This window comes from Ahaetulla prasina, chromosome 8, assembly GCF_028640845.1.
Source record: "Ahaetulla prasina isolate Xishuangbanna chromosome 8, ASM2864084v1, whole genome shotgun sequence".
NCBI lineage: Eukaryota > Metazoa > Chordata > Lepidosauria > Squamata > Colubridae > Ahaetulla > Ahaetulla prasina.
In genome coordinates, this window is record NC_080546.1 from 88747607 (window position 1) to 88767072 (window position 19466).

Below are 19466 nucleotides of genomic sequence, written 5' to 3' on the forward strand. Positions count from 1 at the left end.
GTGCATTTCTCACCGGCCAAGAAAACACTGCCAAAGTGGACGATTTTGGGTTGCAAGATCCGAATCTTTGGAACCAAATAACTTTGCTAAAAGCCTTACGACAGCTAAGCGTTCTTCTCCATCATTGCTCTGTCAGTTAAAAAGAAAAAAGTGAAACCTACAGACATCACATTTAAGCAAGTCGGAATATTTGCTCTCATTCCGCAAAGTAAGTTAAATCAGAGCAACGTAGTTTAAAGTTATGCACGTCTCTTGAAATCCTTTCCCAGGTTCAAGTCAGGTAGTCCTTGACGGATGATCACAAACTGAGCCCAAAACCTCTGTTGCTAGGTGAGATAAGACACTTTGCGTCATTTTATGCCCTTACTTGCCACTGATAAGTGAATCTCTGCAGCTATTAGATTAGCCACAGGGATTGCTAAGTGAATCTGGCTTCGCCATTGACTTTGCTTGTCAGAAGATTGCAAAAGGTGATCGCATGACCCCGAGTCAACTGCCAAGTGGCCGATTTATGATCACGTGACCACGGAGATATTGCAACACGCTTTATGCTGTATTCCGATTTTTGACCAGCCAGAACTGAGGTATCTCTTCATAAGGATGCCTCTTTTTCTGTGATGTTTTTTTAATCAATATGTAGAGTAACACAAAGCCGACTTACAACTGTTCATTTAGTGACAGTTCAAAGTTACAACGGCGCTAAAAAAAATGACCTCTGACAATTTTTCACTCTTATGGCGGCGGCGGCTGCTGCATCCCCACAGTCACATGACCAAAATTCAGATGCTTGGCAACTGGCTCATGTTTGTGACTGTTGCAGTGGGTCACATGATCCCCTTTTGTGACCTCTGACAAGCAAAGTCAAGAGGGAAGCCAGATTTACTTAACAACCATGTTTACTAACTTAGCAACTGTAGGGATTCACTTAATAACAGTGGAAAGAAAAGGCATAAAATGAGACAGAACTGTTTCACTTAGCTACAGCAATTTGGGGCTCAAATGTGGTCGTAATTTGTGGAACTACCTGCATTCCAAACATGGCCTCAGTACTGCAGTATAGAGTGGTACTATCACTTCCTGTGATCTTGACAGCAACAGCATTTAAGATTTATATACCGCTTCACAGTGCTTTACAGCCCTCTCTAAGCGGTTTTAGAGTCAGCATCTTTCCTCCCAAGAATCCGGGTCCTCATTTTACAGACCTCGGAAAGATGGAAGGCTGAATCAACCTTGAGCTGGCCAGGATTGCTGGCAGTCAGCAGAATTAGCCTGCAATATTGCATTCTAACCACTGCGCCATCATGGACAGATGGAGGAAGCGAGGGGAAGGGAAGGGAAGGGAAAGGAAAGGAAGGAGGAAAGGAAGGGAAGGGAAAGGAAAGGAAGGAGGAAGGGAAGGGAAGGGAAGGGAAGGGAAAGGAAAGGAAAGGAAAGAAGGAAAGGAAAGGAAAGGAAAGGAAAGGAAAGGAAAGGAAAGGAAAGGAAAGGAAAGGAAAGGAAGGGGGAAGGGAAGGGAAGGGAAGGGAAGGGAAGGGAAGGGAAAGGAAGGAAAGGGAAGGGAAGGGAAGAAAAGAGGAAGGGAAGGAAAGAGAAAGGGAAGGAAAGAAAAGGAAGAAAGAAAAGAGGAAGGGAAGGGAAGAGAAGGGAAAGGACAGGAAGAAAGGGAAGGGACGGGAAGGGAAGGCTGACAAGAAAGGAAGGAAGGAAGGAAGGGAGAGGGAAGGGGGGAAAGAAGGAAGGGAGAAGGAAGTGGGGAAGGAAGGAAGGGAGAGGGAAGGGGGGAAGGAAGGAAGCAATAGCGCTTAGACTTGTATACTGCTTCACAGTGCTTTACAGCCCTCTCTGAGCAGTTTACAGAGTCAGCCCGCCCCCCGCCCCCCCAAACAATCTGGGTCCTCATTTTACCCACCTTGGAAGGATGGAAGGCTGAGTCAACCTAGAGCGGGTCGGGATCGAACTGCTGGCAGTCGGCAGAATTAGCCTGCAATACTACATTCTAACCACTGCGCCACCAATAGCTCCCGATGCCATCCTTCAGCGATAAAGCCTAGGATGGTATTACTTATTCTGTTTCATCAGCATGCCAACGATTCTTCGGAAGTTGTCCAAGATATAGTTACTTCCATTGGCAAGTATAGAAATAAATTTGTTCTGAAAACCTCACAGATTCATGCCTGCCTATTCTTAATCATCCTGTCAAAACTGCCAACACGCATTTGCAATGCAACCTCAGCTCCTCTGTCCTTTTGTACTTCCACCTCAGCCACTTGCAAAAACACATTAAAAAAACCAACAAACCCACTTTTCCGTATGCAAATGCTACAGTAAAGGTAAAAGTAAAATTTCTCCTCGTACATATGTGCTAATCGTTCCCAATTCTAGGGGGTGGCGCTTATCTCCATTCCAAAGCCGAAGAGCCAGCGCTGTCCGAAGACATCTCCGTGGTCATGTGGCCGGCATGACTCAACACCAAAGGCGCACGGAACGCTCTTCCCTTCCCACCAAAGGTGGTCCCTGTTTTTTCTACTTGCATTTTTTTGTATGTGCTTTCGAACTGCTAGGTTGGCAAATCCTGGGACAAGTCACGGGAGCTCACCCCGTTACGCGGCAGCACCAGGGATTCGAACCGCTGAACTGCCGACCTTTCGATCGACAAGCTCAGCGTCTTAGCCCCTTGAGCCACTGCGTCCCTCAAATGCTACAGACCTTCATACAAATTCTTTCATACAGAATCCGAGGTAAGATTAATTCATCTTACCTTCAGCTTGAACTCCAGCTGTGGCATGACAGACAACAGTAGATTAGGATCGACAGCGAAAAGTTCTTGTATTAGATCAAATATATGCTCAGACAAGTCACTCACAGAAGACTTCCCTAGTACCAAAACCTGATTAAAAAACTAATAGAGAGAAAAAACGTTTGCTTTAAAAAGTAAATAGGTTCAAAGTGCCTACACATTTTAACTGACTGTTGTCATCACATTTTTGCAAAACTGTGTTCCAATATTAAAGCATTCCTCCTGTCCTATGGGACATCTTGGCCCCTAAGGCACAGTTGCCCATCATCCTTGGTTGGCTTTCTGGTTAAGGCCTGGCTGTGTCAAGTAGTATGGCGATCCAAGTGTGGGACACAACCCTAAGGATGGCCGGTGGCTTGAGGGCACTCCCTCCATCTTTTTTTTTAACTTTGTCTATTTTTGAATGGATTTTTATGTGTATTTTTTTGCTTGCAACTTGTAAAACCAGCCAGAGTCATTGCGGCAGTGAGATGGGGCAGTGTATGAATTCGTTTAGTAAATAGAATTGAATTGTGGTTTCAGTTTCTATTCAACACACAGTATCAAAGATGAAATTCTATCGCTCTCACGCATATGTTGAAGCAGATTACGGGATGCCAAGATTCTCAAGATAGCAAAAGGCATTAAAAATTCCTGTCCCAAGCGGTAGAGCCAATTTAAAAAATGTAGACACATTTTTTAAAGTGGAATGGTAATCTTTGAAATCATAAAGCTCAGATTATCCTTTGGGATATATTTTGGGCAATAAGTGTATTTCACAAGGATGCCTACAAGTTAAAAAAGATTAGCGTTCTACTTCAGTGCAAATTGCAAAATGTGGACTAAGATTCTGGTAGTCGTCTATTAGAATCTGATAGCGTGGAAATGAGACTGGAGCAAGCAAGCAAGCTTGAGAAAGGAATTAGCCATGATAATACCCAGGTTTAAGAAGCAGCTGAAACTATGATCCTATTGATGGCCTTGTACTAAATTATTTAATAACATGATGCAACGTAATTTTACCTAACTGTATTTTACACACACAAACCCTTTCACTTCTATCTCTGCATCACAAACACATTAACAAGTTCACAGATAATCATATTTAAATTAATTATCCCTATGTAGGCACTAAGCCTTAAAGCTAGCTTTTATTTGGAAACTTGATTTCCTGCCCCCCCCCCCAATAATTGGCATGCAGATTTTAAAATTAGGCACTTGGTAAGCATTTGTAGCAAGTGACAAGACAATTATAACCCACATCACTTGTTAATTATTTTGACCTTTAGATGTTGCACAGTCTAAAAATTTGATGTGCTACACCCAGTCATTTCTTTTGTTTATCAAAGGACAATGTTAGCTTGCTAACCTGGGCAACACAGAATGATTGCCTTGTCATGAATTTAGCTTATCTCTGACTGAAATAGTGGGAAGGAAGAAAGATGTGTCATAAATGTGGGATTATGATTGCTGAATAACTGGCCTCATGGCGCATGTAAAGTATCAATTACTCATTTACCAATTTTATAAGTTTGCTATAATGAACCCAAAGAAATATTCCAAACAAGCCAGGTTTTAAAATGCAGCAATCACTTAGTATGTCAAAATGTGTAATACATACATTGGCAATGCATGGCTCAATAGTTTGGACTGTTCTTTTCAACAGGATTTTTGCAAGATCGAAGGCCTGTTTATTAAGGTTCTAGAATAAAAAGAAAAATATATATTTAAGGAAATTACAGTTGTCGTCAAGCAATTCATGCTAGACATTTTCAAACACAAGGTATGAGGCAAACTCTAAAGTATGATATCTACACATGAATATGATAGATAGATAGATAGATAGATAGATAGATAGATAGATAGATAGATAGATAGATAGATAGATAGAGACAGACAGACAGACAGACAGACAGACAGACAGATAGACAGACAGACAATTTTTAATCTTGCCTTTTTACCAGTGGAAAACAGGTAGAAAAAGTGGAAAAAATTACAAACTTCTCCCCCGCTACCACCACCAGGGTCAGGGAAGATGTGTATAAAACTTACATTCATGAATGTTACTATAAATCTGTCCTTTTAGAGATAGCAGAATATGATTTGGCAACATTCTGGCTCTCTCTGTGTATTAAAATCTTCCCAAATCCAGTATTTAACCTTATTTTTGAGGGGACAGGAAGTGTTATAAATTTTAAGTTGGCAATACAGTACCAAAAGTTCTCCAAAACGTAGCAAAATTTAAACAATGACCTAAATCTCATGTGTCTATCAAGACCTATAATCTTTCAAGTTTTACTGCATCACTGCATGGTGCACCTGGCAACTTAACAAATCGCTAACCTCTATTTTGAAATAACTTTTTTAGAAACTGCCCTGGTAGGCTCCCAAATTATAACATCCACTAATTCTACGCCAACAACAAAATATAAGTTAAAATATGTACAGTTGTTGTCTTTACCAAACGCGTCCCTTATCATTTTTCTGAACACCTTTGTATTTAAAAATAAGATCGCCCCTGTGAAGTTGCAGTAGAAGGAAGAGGAAAGGAAGGATCAGCAGAAGACCAGCAAGTTTTCTGTTATTTTGGCAATACATTCTGTAAAGATAAAAGTGGGGAACTATGGCCCCTTTATGATTTGTGGACTTCAACTTCCAGAATTCCTGAGCTCAAGAAGAGTCTGTTATTAACACAGCTGCTTGCAATTACTGCAAGTTCAAGTCCCACCAGGCCCAAGGCTGACTCAGCCTTCCATCCTTTATAAGGTAGGTAAAATGAGGACCCAGATTGTTGGGGGGGCAATAAGTTGACTTTGTATATAATATACAAATAGAATAGAATAGAATAGAATTTTATTGGCCAAGTATGATTGGACACACAAGGAATTTGTCTTGGTGCATATGCTCCCAGTGTACATTTTTTATTCGCGCGGGGCTGGCCTAAATTTTAAATTTTAAATTTTATATTTTATATTTTAAATTTTAAATTACATAAATTTTATCGATTTTAAATTTTCTATTAATTTTAAATGGGGTTTGGTTTTATAAATTTTAAGGTTCTAGGCTAATTATAATAAGTTTTTTAATTCGTATTTTAAATTGTATATTGTGGTGTTTTGTATTTTATTGTTGCCTGTACACCGCCCTGAGTCCTTCGGGAGAAGGGCGGTATAAAAATCAAATAAATAAAATAATAAATAAATAAAATAAGTGTACATAAAAGAAAAGATACGTTCATCAAATGGATGAAGACTATTGCTTAACATAGTGTAAGCTGCCCTGAGTCTTCGGAGAAGGGCGGGATATAAATGCAAATAAAATAAATAAATAAATAAAATTTAAAAAAAAAAGAATTCTGGGAGTTGAAGTCCAGAGGTCATAAAAGGGCCATAGCTCCCCACCCCCTGCTGTAAGAGAAGATTTTCAATTTCTATCCCAAGAACGCGAGAGCTTTTTTTTTTTTTTTTGTCTTTGCAAACCTTGTGTGCAGGAATGAGGTTGATAAGAATGGAGTCCAACAGTTCTTGAGTCACCCCGTCGCCTTCCATGATGATAGAACTCATCAAATCCAGCATATGCATTTGGACCTTCTGATTGTGGCTATTGCTAAATGTTAACATTAAAATTAGATTATTAGGTTGACAACAGCGTTAGAACTCAAAGAAAACAACCTGCTACTAAATTTCAGTCAGTAATCTTTTCCACTTAAGTTTTTAATAAAAATGACCAGGTCATATGAAAGATATTGTAAGTTTATTTCTCTTTTGATTTTACCGGGAAACACCGTGTTACTCAGGCACGTCTGTTTTTCCCCATACCTTTCCCACTAATTCACTGAAGCATTAATGCTCCTTATCAAAATCATTTGCATAGCATGAGGAGATGAGTTACATGTTTTATCAGGAAGATTTCTAACACCTTTGCTGTTTACCCTCAGGGCAAAAGAAGTCAAGCAATTCAGGATGAATTTTTAGTTTCTTGCCAATGTCACTCTACCCCAAAGCCCCCCCCCCCAAAAAAAATATTATATGGGAAAGTAAGTATGCTCTAATTGTGGACCATTCTGGGCCCACATTCTTGCAGATGTTTCACTACCAAACTAGGTAGCATCATCAAGCAGTCATCAGGCAATTAGCCAGGCAATCAATCAGTCAACAGGCAATTAAAAATTGTCCCAGATTCTTTCAGATTATATTTTGGTCCTCCATCAACTGTCTTGCCAATTAATTATCTTGACTCACAGAATTAAACCGAGGCTACAGAAAAGCAAAATCTTTATGAACCTCTATTCGGGCTCATTGCTTGGATGTGTTAAGATTCGTAAGATATCAAGAACTTGATTTTGATATTTAGGCACGCCAAGGGTTGCCAGGATGTATTTCTCAGCCAGGTAGTTCTGCCATTACAGAATTGATTTTTGCAACTCATGTGTAACATTATGACCACGTTTCCCCCCAAAATAAGACCCTGTCTCATATATATTTTTTGCCACACACAAAAAGGCACCAGGTCTTATTTTCGGAGGGGCAGGGGGAGATGTCGTCCACTGACTCACGTCACTTGCACGCGTCGCCCCCAGCCTCCTTTTCGCTGTCAGAGGCCTTCAGGAACTTCTTCAGTGCTTAGCAAGGCTTTCTTGAAGGCTTTTGCAGCCAATAACAGAGCTCTGTTATCAGCTGCAGAGGCCTTCAGGAAAGTCTTGCTGGCTGCAGAAGAAATGGGCCGAGGTGTGCGAGGCCTGGCTGCAAGTGTCCGAAGGTAAGTAGCAAGGCAGCTCCATCCCCCCCATCCCCGCTTAGCTTAATTTTTACCTGTGCATCCTGGAGTGGGTGGGGTCTTATTAGGGCTTATTTTGGAGGGTGGGGCTTATATTGGACACACATGTAAAAATCAAGCTAGGACTTACTTTCGGGGTAGGTCGTATTTTGGTGGGAAACAGAGTAGTATCGTTTCATAAAGTTGTAATAAAAACGTAATTATGTTACAGACATGCAGTATATCTTTATTAACATAACAGAATTAGCATATTTGCACTTGCACCTCTCTGAAACTGCACAATAGGCATGAGTACCCCAACTTACTTGATAACTGAAAAGAGAGTCCTAAAAAGCTGAATAAAAATCTCATTGCAATCTTCCAACTCAAAGCAGATGTTGTAAGATTTCACCCACGCTAAGTTCTGTAACAAAAACAAAGCATTAACATTATCATTTTAATCCGAACTGTACATGTATATGGCGAAAGGTCAGCATAACCTCAAAATAACTTGCCAATGATGAAACACTGGTTTGTTGAAAAAAGCATCGCAACGTGTTTGTATGCTTTGATATATTAAAATGAGAAGGAGCAAAGGGAAAAATATTTTGCCTTATTACTTTTCAAGAGAAACGAAGCTACAACATTCATAAACATAACTGAAGCTTTGTTGAGCACTGATACATACTTGATTTAATTTGATACAAATCCTTACCTCTAATAAGTAAAAGTATCTGTTAAACTGAGGGCTTTTAGTGTCCTCTAATCCTTTTAACTGTCTTGTAATAAACAAAAATATATCCTGCAAAACAAGAACAAAGGTTTTTTTTTTAGCTATAGATTTTAATCTTGTTGGTTTTTGTTTTTTTTTGCAATTTACGTGATACTCCCAGCATTAAGAAAATTCACAAAAGCTTTTGTTCAGATGTAATAATTAACTACAGTGATGCTTACAGGTTCATGATTGCTTTGATTAGCCATTTCTTCCCCAGAGCTAGTGACCGCGGTGGAATGAAGAATTAGCAACTAGACTGGCTGTTCCTAATTCCTCCCTGAGAAAGGGGCTCCACACTGTTGCTCCTCGTGAGAAGACCATAAAACTAGATAAAGCAAACCCAATTACTGTATTTTTCAAAGTATAAGAAGCACCTTTTTCCCCCCAAAAAGAGGGTGAAAATCTGGGTGCGTCTTATACTCCGAATGCAGCCCTGCCCAGCTTTTCAAATGGAGGTTTCAGAGGCTGAAAAAAGCATCAGAAACGAAGCCTCCAAACAGAGCTTCAGAAAAGAAGCCCCCAAACAGAGCTTCAGAGGCTTTTTTTTCTGAAGCTGTTTCAGGGACTTTCAGAGGCAGAAAACAAAAGCAAGGCGCAGAGCTCACAACCAAGGAACCTGTTCCTAAAATTCACCTCTAGGAGCAGTTGATTGGGGGTATTCCAATCCACCTGCCAATCAACTTTTTTCTTATTTTCCTCCCAAAAAACTAAGGTACGTCTTATACTCCGAAAAATACAGTGAGCAAATGAGTTTGCAATCCAGAAACATCTATTAATGCTAGCTCCTCCTTGGATTGAAAAACCTTTTAGGGAAAGTATTTAAGCACTGCTCTGTGGTTCAAGCTTACATGATCAAAGCGATATTTGTTTTGAATCCATATATTCGTCCCCCTTAGTTGGCACTATCTTAAATTCTGCACCCATTTCTGATTCATGTAGTTTTTGCATGATTTTCCAACAAACCGGGGCTAAAATTCAATTATAGAATTCAATCTGCCTAGGGTCAGATCTACAAGCTTCATTTTTTTTTCCTCAATAAAAAACAGTGCAAATGTTTCTATTTCCTTTCCCTTTGGAGGATCATTTCTTTGAAAATCTCAAGAGCCAAAGAAGATGGAAATAATTTGTTAATTTACCTTGAGCTTGTCATGTGAAGTATACGGTGCTTCAGGGGCATAAATTCGAAATATATCAGCCAAACAACAAGCTACAAGGAGACGGACATCTTTGTTGGGGTTCCTGAGGAAGAATTCGGACGCAAGGTGCAAGGCTAAAGGGAGATATTGTTGTTTCTCATCTTCTGAATCCTGGTCCATATCCATAAATGTTTTTACTACCATCTAGGAATTAACAAACAATGTAAACATTTCCTATTTCCATCCAAATTGTAGTATTATTTATAATAAACTGAAAACAACAATTAGGCAAATGTATGTCTTTCAAGATGTGTTTATATAATTAATTGGCTCAACTTTTGATATGGGCATTGCCTCTTCAATACGTTCTCCAGACAAGACCAAATTAAAATAATTTTTTAAAAAAGCAATATCATGGAATAAATAAAAAATAAAATTAAAAGCAGCAAACAATAAATATAAAGGAGGCACACTAAGGTACCTGTACTGTTTAAGAAAGAAACTTTTCTTGATTTGGAAATGGAAATGGAAAAGGAAAATACTCTTATTAGAATAAGACCATCACTAAAAGCTGCTATGGAAGAGAAGGGGACCAAAAAGGAAGATGCGAATCCTGGGTGGTTATATTTTTTGACACGGCAACATTCTCATGCTGCCCAGCCATATCTTTTTACAGGTAGCTCACAACTTATGACCACGATCCAGCCCAAAATTTATGTTGTTAAGGGAGACGTTTGTTAAATGGGCTTTGCCCCGTTTTGCAACCTTCCTTGCCTCAGCTGTTAAGTGAATCACCGCAGTAACCCGGCTGTTAAGTGAATCTGACTTCGCCACTGACTTCTGCTTGTCAGAAGGTCGCAAAAGGGGGAATCGCATGTCGCAACGGTCATAAATGTGAACCAGTTGCCAAGCGTCTGAATTTTGATCACATGATCGTGGGGATGCTGCAACGGTCTTAACTCTGAAAACCGGTCATGAGTCAAGTTTTTTCAGTGCCATTGTAATTTTGAACTAAATGAACTGTTGTAAGTCAAGTCAACAGTTACTTACATCTACCTGTACAAAGGCAAAGACAAATTCCTTGTGTGTCCAATCACACTAGGCCAATAAAGAATTCTATTCTATTCTACTCTGTACCCAGTGGTGGGATTCAGCCACTTTGCACCTATTCGGGAGAACCGGTTGTTAACTTTCTAAGCAGTTTGGAGAACCGGTTTGTTGAAAGAAATTTTATTTTGGTTTTTTCCCACTTTCCAGGGCTAATCTTGTAAGGAAGGCAGGAAGGAAACATTCTGATGATGTTTCTAGCCTAATCTTTATTGCCCTGCTTACAGAAACTGCCTCTCCGGTTAACCCTTAGTACATTGTAACAGCTAAGGTGAAACGCCCATCGACCTGAGTGACGTTGAGTTGGCCACGCCCACACAGTCACATGACACCCCCCGAGCCACGCCTACCCAGCTGCTCATTAGGACTGAGAACCGGATGTTAAAATTATTTGAATCCCACCACTGTCTGTACCGCATACCAAATCTTCCCTTCCTGCAGCGTTTGATCATGGACACGTGTTGTTTTTTTTACCGTTCACAAACAGGCAGCTAAAGAGCAAGAACAGTTCTGCATCCGGGCACAGATCAGAAAAAAACTCGTTCACAAGAACAGATTTCTCCCTATCTTGGTTTACACACAGTGCCGCCGCCCCCACCCCACCCCCGCTATGCCTGCCCTGGCTTGTGAATCATCATTTACATCAAATTTACATCATTTCACTTCTCTCCAAAGGCCAGAAGATTTACTGCCATCTCCAACCTTACATGCCTGAACAAATACGACTTAAGCTTTTGCCACCTTCTGCAAGTCTGATTTGGTCATCGCTTCTCACTCATATATACAATAGTCCTAACTCAATCCAACAACTGATCCTACCTATTGTGGTCCACCAGCAGCCAGTCGGACAGTGAGGAGGCTGGGGAGGATAATGGGTCAGTCCTGGAGTCAGGGGAAGGCCCAGACAAGGGCTCTGTTGTGTCTGCGGGCCCCGAACAGGGGGACAGAACAGGCTCTGCATCGGAGGCAGAGATGGGGCCAGGGCCATCTGGGAGCAATGCGCGGATTCCGGAGCCTCCTGAGGCAGACATCAGAGGCAGAGGAACAGGAGAAGCCTGTTCCTAGTGCACACGTGCGAAGAGCTGCCAGAAGGCAAGAGCAGCTGAAGAAAAAAGGACAACTCAGGAGTAAAGCCAGAAGATGACTGGCCACTCCCATAAGGCTTAAAAGAGCAGCAACAAGCCGTTGGGTTCTTTGTAGAATAGCAACGTTGATTCCATTGCTTCTTGTCAGTGTCTCTTGAACTTTGTGGGATTTTTGCCAAGAAAAGTCTTTGGCAGGTTGCCAAAGACAACAAAGGTTGGGAAGGCCCAGACAAGGGCTCTGTTGTGTCTGCGGGCCCCGAACAGGGGGACAGAACAGGCTCTGCATCGGAGGCAGAGATGGGGCCAGGGCCATCTGGGAGCAATGCGCGGATTCCGGAGCCTCCTGAGGCAGACATCAGAGGCAGAGGAACAGGAGAAGCCTGTTCCTAGTGCACACGTGCGAAGAGCTGCCAGAAGGCAAGAGCAGCTGAAGAAAAAAGGACAACTCAGGAGTAAAGCCAGAAGATGACTGGCCACTCCCATAAGGCTTAAAAGAGCAGCAACAAGCCGTTGGGTTCTTTGTAGAATAGCAACGTTGATTCCATTGCTTCTTGTCAGTGTCTCTTGAACTTTGTGGGATTTTTGCCAAGAAAAGTCTTTGGCAGGTTGCCAAAGACAACAAAGGTTGGCGGGAAGGCCCATGGACTGGTTATTAAGAATTTTGTTTTGGATGAAGCTGAGAATGAATTAATTCTCAGCTGTTTTAATAAAATAAGTTTGTTGAGCACTGAATTGCGTTTAGTAATCACTACTTGGGCCTTGGTCACAACACTACCTACCTGATTTTTATCACCCAACTGGAACTACCCAACTCTGTAAGATGCAAGAGTCTACGCACGCTCTTTTCACTCACCCTCCTCCCTCTCTCACTCTATAGAAGAAAACACCTTTTGCCAAATTGGCTGTCACCCAGGGAATGCAAGGTTATGGTCTAAATCACTTCGATAAAATCTGCTTTCCAGTTTACTAGTTTTTCTGGTTTAGCTTCATGTTGGTTTCTGCGGCCTCCTCTCCCTCTCTGTTTCACCAGTAGGCCTCGACTTACGACTTATGACTGAGCCCAACATTTCAGTTTGTTTCCAGTGAGACATTTGCAAAGTTGAGTTTTGCCCCGTACGACTTCTCTCGCCCAGGGTTCAGTGGGTCACTGCAGCTGATCACTTAACAACACGGTTGTTAAGTGAATCTGGCTCCCGCCCACCCCCGTTGGCTTTGCTTGTCAGAAGGTCGCCAAAGGGGATCGTGTGACCCCGGGACACAGCAAAAGCCATAAATAGGAACCGGTTGCCAAGCGTCTGAATTTTGATCACACGATCATGGGGATGCCGTAAAGGTTGCAACTATGGAAAACGCCCGTAAGTCACATTTGTCAGTGCCGTTGTAACTTTGAACGGTCACAAGGCGAGGACAACCTGTAGCCAAGATAGCATTTTCTTCAATCCAGCAGGCAATCCTTCTTTAACTGAGGCTACTCTCATGGTTCTCAGGCCCAGTTGTTTGGTGCATGTTTTAGATATTTGCTGTGACCCAGGTCCAAGTAGGTAGTAAGAAACTCAGTCAGTGAAAAAAACAAACAAACTTTATTTGAACAGCTGAGAATTACTTCATTCCCAGCGTAGTTCAACTAAATTAAAACTAATTCCTCCCAACACAAATTCCTCAGTTATCTCGCAAACCTTGGTCCAATTAGACAAACTACCAAAGGCCTTTCTTGGCAAACGTTCAGAAGACACAGAAATAAATGCAAGACGTAGACGAAGCAGAAGACGAAGTTACCAACGTTGTTTTCCGGCAAAGCTCAAACACCGTTGCTGGTCTTTTTTAAACCTTATAGGAGGGGCAAATCATCTCTTGGCCCTACTCCCAAGTTGTCTTTTTTGCTTGAGCTGCTCTTGCCTTCTGGCAGCTCTTCTCATGCGTGCATTAGGAACAGGCTCCTCCTATTCCTCTGCCTCACTACTATCAGTCTCTGAAGATTCTGGAGTCCGCACCTCACTTCCTGATGGCCCTGTCCCCACCTTGGCCTCATCACTGTCCAACTCCGTTGTCACCTCCTCAGGCTGCTGGCGGACCACAATAATATTGCCCCTCTCACTGGTACAGGTAGGTACACACTTTCCCAGTCCTTCCAAAATAAAACTTAGTGGAAGTGCCATCAATACATCTCTCCAGCTAGTCTGGAAAAAGGTGTTAAGAAAGGGCCGAGCTTGGAGTCCTTGCATGGCAAAAAGTGGTATAGGCCTGACCTCCCCTGAGAATCCCTGAATCCTTATGTGACCGTTCCCGAGTGAAAGCAGTCGGTCTGGAAAGACTCTTGTAACAGGCGAGGGATAATAAGGCTTCTGCTTGAGACTGCAGGTAGTCCTCGACTTATGAACACCATTCAGCCTCCAATTTTTGCACCTGAATTTTGATCACGTGATCGTGGGAATGAGCATAAGTGTGTGGAAAAAACAACAACCCCAAAGTCAATTTTTGTTCAATGCTGGTGTAACTTCGAACAAAGTTGCCAAATGAACTGTTGTGAGTCGAGGATTATCTGTACAAGCGAAACGCATGGATTTTCTGGGGAAGCCAGCAAGGAAGATTTGCAAATGGCGATCACGTGGCAAATGCAAACGGGTTGCCACGTGCCCTTATTGAAAGCGTGCGGTTGCAGAGGGCACTGCAAATGGCATAACTCTGGGAACATTCATCAACAGTCCCTTCATTCAGCGCAGTCGTAGGTTTGAAAGGTTGCCAAAGAAATTATTACCGGTGTCTGGTGCATCTGAAATACATATACCGTATATTTCGGAGTATAAGACACACCTTTTTCCCCATAAAAAGAGGATGAAAATCTGGGTGCGTCTTATACTCCGAATGTAGCGCCGCCCAGCCTCTCAAACGGAGATTTCAGAGGCTGAAAAAAGCCTCTGAAAGAAGCTTCAGAAAAAAAGCCTCAGAAACGAAGCTTCAGACAAAAAGCCTCCAAACAGAGCTTCAGAAAAAAAGCCCCTGAAAGAAGCTTCAGAAAAAAAGCCTCCAAACAGAGCTTCAGAAAAAAAAGCCTCAGACGCTTTTTTTTCTGAAGCTCTGTTTTGGAGGCTTTCAGAGGCAGAAAAAAGTTTTTTTCTGAAATGGAGTTTCAGAAGTTTCAGAAGCAGAAAAAAAAGCCTCTGAAACAGAGGTTTCAGAGGCTGAAAAAAAAACCAAGGCACAGAGCTCACAACCAAGGAACCTGTTGCTAAAATTCACCTCTAGGAACAGCTGATTGGGGGTATTCTGATCCACCGGCCAATCAGCTTTTTTCTTTTTTTCCGCCCCAAAAACTAAGATGTGTCTTATACTCTAAAAAATACAGTAATTAGAGCATGCTAGGAAGTCAAACCTATAAATTCTGCTGACTGTCATCTTTCAGCTACATTTTTTAAGTGGCAGATTACCCTTCTCCAGCTACTGGACAGTGGCCTATTCGGAATTGGGCCTTGTGAGTGGCTGGCTGGAGTGTGCATGCTCACGCAGCTCAGCCCGCTTGGGTGGCAGACCACTGCTCGCACAAGTTGAGCTGCGAGCATGTGCACTGGCCCACCAGTCGCCCAAGGGCTGGGTGCACACAATCATGCTGGTCTGCTGCTCACGCAGCCCAGTTCCTCTTTCCCACTCCAGCTGGGCCACCGAACTACAAAGGTTAGGGGCCACTGCATTAATAAATGCAGCCTGTGGAGATGAAGATTTTACAGAAGACATGCATGGCACACGTAAGGCTATCATGGGCAAAAATGTTTTAAACATTAATCTCTCCCCCAAGGATAAGCACTCAGCTGGCAATGATCTCAAAAAGCTAGCTATAACCGGATTGGTACTTGGATGAGAGTTCAAGAATAATGCTTAGGGCTGGTAAATAAATAAAAATAAATAAACAAACATCTAAAGGATAATGATTACCATGCATATCTGCCTTCCCCTTTCTAATTCAGGCAAAAATGTAATGCACTTTTGATTAAATGGATGTATGCGAAATCATGTAATTAGCATATTACCCAGCTGTTTCATAATTTACAACCCAGGAAGTAATTTGTTCACTTTAGGGTTAAAAACCTTATTTCAAGAAACCACAATCCAATATATTGGAGGGGGTCCCATGGCATTGTTCTGGAGCGCTCAATTCACCACACAAAAATATACTCCCCAATGGGCTTTCAAGCTTATCCGTTGTAATTAGACTTTAAAATAACTTCTGCTAACAACAAGGGAGGTTATTTTAACACCTGATTACAGCACATGGGGGCTGCCCTTTCAATTGAGTGATCTCATAAATGCTACCCAGATAATCTTAAGAGCTGTAAAATAGCCTTGCTAAAAACAATGGAGGTTTTTTAAAAGAATATGAAAGGCAGAGGCCTTATCAATTAAGTGCTAATACCTTTTCTTTCCCAGAGGAGATCTTGAAAAAAATGAGATTTCCTTTAAATGAGTTTGCAAAGAAGCTGGGAAATTTCTGGACTGTGTGTGTGTTGAGAGAGAGAGAGACAGAAAGAGAAATCCTCAACTTACAACTGCAATTGAGACTGGAAAATTCATTGTCAAGTGGTGAGGTTGTATGCAAGACGCCACATGATGGCAATTTGCAACCTTCCCTGTTGGATTTCGCTTGTAGGAAGTTGGCTCACGTGACCATGGGAAGCTGCAACTGTCATAAAAAGTCGTAATTCTGAATAGCCACTAAACAAACGGTTGTAAGTTGAGGATTATCTGCGTACCATATAGGTGAAGAAGATAAATGTCAGCATTAATCACTGAAATACCAGTGCTTAACTTGGGCAAACTTTTCCAAGGCATCACTGTTTATTTGTGAATGAGGAAGCTGGGCAAGGAACCAAGAAAAATCTATTTTGCTTTTGTTTTCTAGAGTTAAAATCACAAGTTGAATCTATGAAGCTTTTTCAAAACGGAATGCAGCTTTTGAACTACAATATAGGAGATATTTCCTTGGGTTTTTCCTCTCTATGATCTATTATTGTTGAACTAATCTTGCCGAGTTAATTTTTTCTTTTAATTTTTAAATATCGTTTGCATTTACGAAGTGAACGAACTGAATAATGATTCAGATACAGTTTCAGTAAGACTCTTCAAAATAATATCCTACCAAAACCTCAGCAAACATGCCGGCAACGACATTTATGATTAGATTTTGCACATTTATTATCAACAAGGAAGATAAAGAACCTTGTCTGTCCCCTCTAAACCTATAGAAAGTAAGAAAATCCAATGTGCTTTCACATGGTTATCAAGTTGTAACGCCATACAAACTTCTCAGTGAAGAAGAAAAAATCTTTGTGAAAACTTATAAGGACAAAGCAATTGTATTACAAAACAATGGATGCCCTCACACTCTCTTTTTAAAATAGCTGTTTCTCTTTTTTCTTTTGCAGACCTCAGTCACCTTGTTTACTGTAAAGATGAATAGAGATCATAAGCAATTAAATATTTAATTGTAAAGAAATGCCATGAAAACTAGCAGGTTGAGTCTGCTGCTTTGCAACCGGCTTAATTCGCTTTTATTAAACGTATTAAAATAGCCACAGCACTTAAGACTTATATACCGCGATGCAGTGCTTTACAGCCCTCTCTAGGCGGTTTACAGAGTCATCCTCTTGCCCCCCCAATGATCTGGGTCCTCATTTTACCGACCTCGGAAGGCGGGAAGGCTGAGTTAACCTTGAGCTGATCAGGATCGAACTGCTGGCAGCCAGCAGAATTAGCCTGCAACACCGCATTCTAACCACTGAACCACCACGGCTCTAAAATAATTCCAAAAGCAAATTAAAAAGATACAGTTAGGAAACTGGGTTGGAACTAAGTGTACCACAGCTATATGGCCATTTTATTTTTTTAGCTCTATCTATGATCAATACATAGTTTTATCCTGCTAATTTTACCGTATGTTTAACTCGTATACCAGAAGAGGATGGCCTTGTGTCTATGTTTTTTTAAATTTCAAAACTGCAAGATCAAGCACCCCAAATTATTGGTCATTCTATCTGGGGCTTATGCGGATCACAGCTCAGCATCTGGAAAGCCGCAAATTCCCTACCCTATTTAGAGTAACGCAATTGAAATCAATAGGTTATTTAGCTATGTCCAATTCAACCCCATTTCAGTGTGTCTACTCTAAAGCTAACTTTACATGACAAATTTTAACAGTGCCACCTTGGTATTTGAACACTATAACCCTGTCAGTGATAAAGAAGGCCTCCACTAATTTTTGCTGATCAGCTGTTTTGCAGAAAAAGAGATGAAGCTATTAAGTGGGAAAAACAGGGCTGCTATAGGAATTACTCACTACTTCAGCCTCAATCCTTGGGCCACGTAAGAGTGGATTAAACAGCAGATGGGTAATAGATCATCTTATTATCCCACTATTATTTAAACACAATCTTTTCAATGTAATGTATTTTTTAAAAAAAGGAAAAGATAGTCAAGACAGCCTCTGACCAAACCAGAAAACAAGTCCAGGTAGAGCACAGTTCCCGATCTGCATTTCAGACCGATGTATATATTTTTAATCTGTAAGGGCCTCCTGGCACGTTCCCTGATTGCCAGGAGACCTCAACAATGATAATGCGTGTGCGTGGTTGCTATTAATTAGTGCTATGCTCACAACAAGAACGTGGCTGATGAAATACTTGCATTTCCAATCTACCTCAACAAGTCTTAATGAATTAGTCCACAGAAGGTCTAATGCTATCGATTTACAGAATCCACTGGGGTCCAGGGCAGCAAGGTATTATTACGGCTAGCTGGCATTCTACCTAAAGTCAGTATCAAAAGATTGCAAACGAACAACACACCCGTGCACGCAAACAGAGCCTGCAAGAATAACTGCAATCTGAAGAACAATTACTCACGTTAGCTACCAAATAAGACTGCTCCAAACCAAAAATTGGAATAATTATTTGCAATCATCAAAATACGCCCCATATATGATAGCCTGTAGAACGTGGTTTAAAGCAGTGGGATACTCAACCTGGGCTCCACGGTGCGATATCGTCACAGGGGCTCCATAAAGGCTTGAAATTTTACAATTTAAATCTTGAGTTAAGTCCCGATGTTCCGTGGCCACAAAAGGTATTTAAAGGGATTCCAGGGCGAATAAAAGATTGAGAACCACTGGTTTAAAGTAAAACATGGTATCACAAACATTAATAATTTACAATATGAGATTTATACACTCAGACGAGAAATCAGAGTCAGTTGGGTGCGGAGTATTCGGTTCTAAATACATGAAAACTCTAGCAGCTCTGGAAACGATTGCACTAGTTAGAAAGCTATGAAATATGTCTAAATAAAAAAGTGGTCCTTTTTCCCATACTACCATGTTTCCCCAAAAATAAGACCCTATCTTATATTTTTTGGAACCCTGAAATAAGCGCTTGGCCTTATTGCCATGCATTCAAAAGCCCGATTGGGCTTATTATCAGGGGATGTCTTATTTTGGGGGAAACAGAGTATGTAAATTGACTTTATGGGGAAAGCTGACTTTAGAAATTGGAAAAAAGATAGTGACGTGAAAAAATAGAATAGAAGTGTGGATACGGACTTTGGACCAACTGTTTGATGATGCAGATGAATTTTTAACATACGCAGGGTTAAGAGATAAATATCATTTATCAGATATTACCCAATTGCAATCTTTACATCTACAACATTTGTTAACAACATTGTATGAACCAGCAGCATGTTGAGCTTCTGAGACGCCTGACATACTAAACTGTTAAATCCTTTACTATTAGTTTTTATAGATATTTGTTATTAATAAACCAGTTTAATGCACATATGCTAAATACATG

The 19466-nt window shown here is 41.1% G+C and overlaps 1 protein-coding gene across 3 annotated transcripts in view; it reads right to left on the bottom strand.

The window, feature by feature from the left end:
• The window catches only part of PDS5A (PDS5 cohesin associated factor A), a 64005-nt gene that overhangs the window by 32953 nt on the left and 11586 nt on the right, over nt 1-19466 (bottom strand). For all 3 annotated transcript variants that reach the window (XM_058192461.1, XM_058192462.1, XM_058192460.1), the window contains exons 3-9: nt 9443-9646; nt 8247-8333; nt 7858-7955; nt 6256-6382; nt 4398-4478; nt 2759-2899; nt 14-129 (exon numbers count right to left, since the gene is read on the bottom strand). In XM_058192461.1, the coding sequence (XP_058048444.1) occupies nt 14-129; nt 2759-2899; nt 4398-4478; nt 6256-6382; nt 7858-7955; nt 8247-8333; nt 9443-9646 (854 nt within the window). The remainder of the gene's footprint in view (nt 1-13; nt 130-2758; nt 2900-4397; nt 4479-6255; nt 6383-7857; nt 7956-8246; nt 8334-9442; nt 9647-19466) is intronic.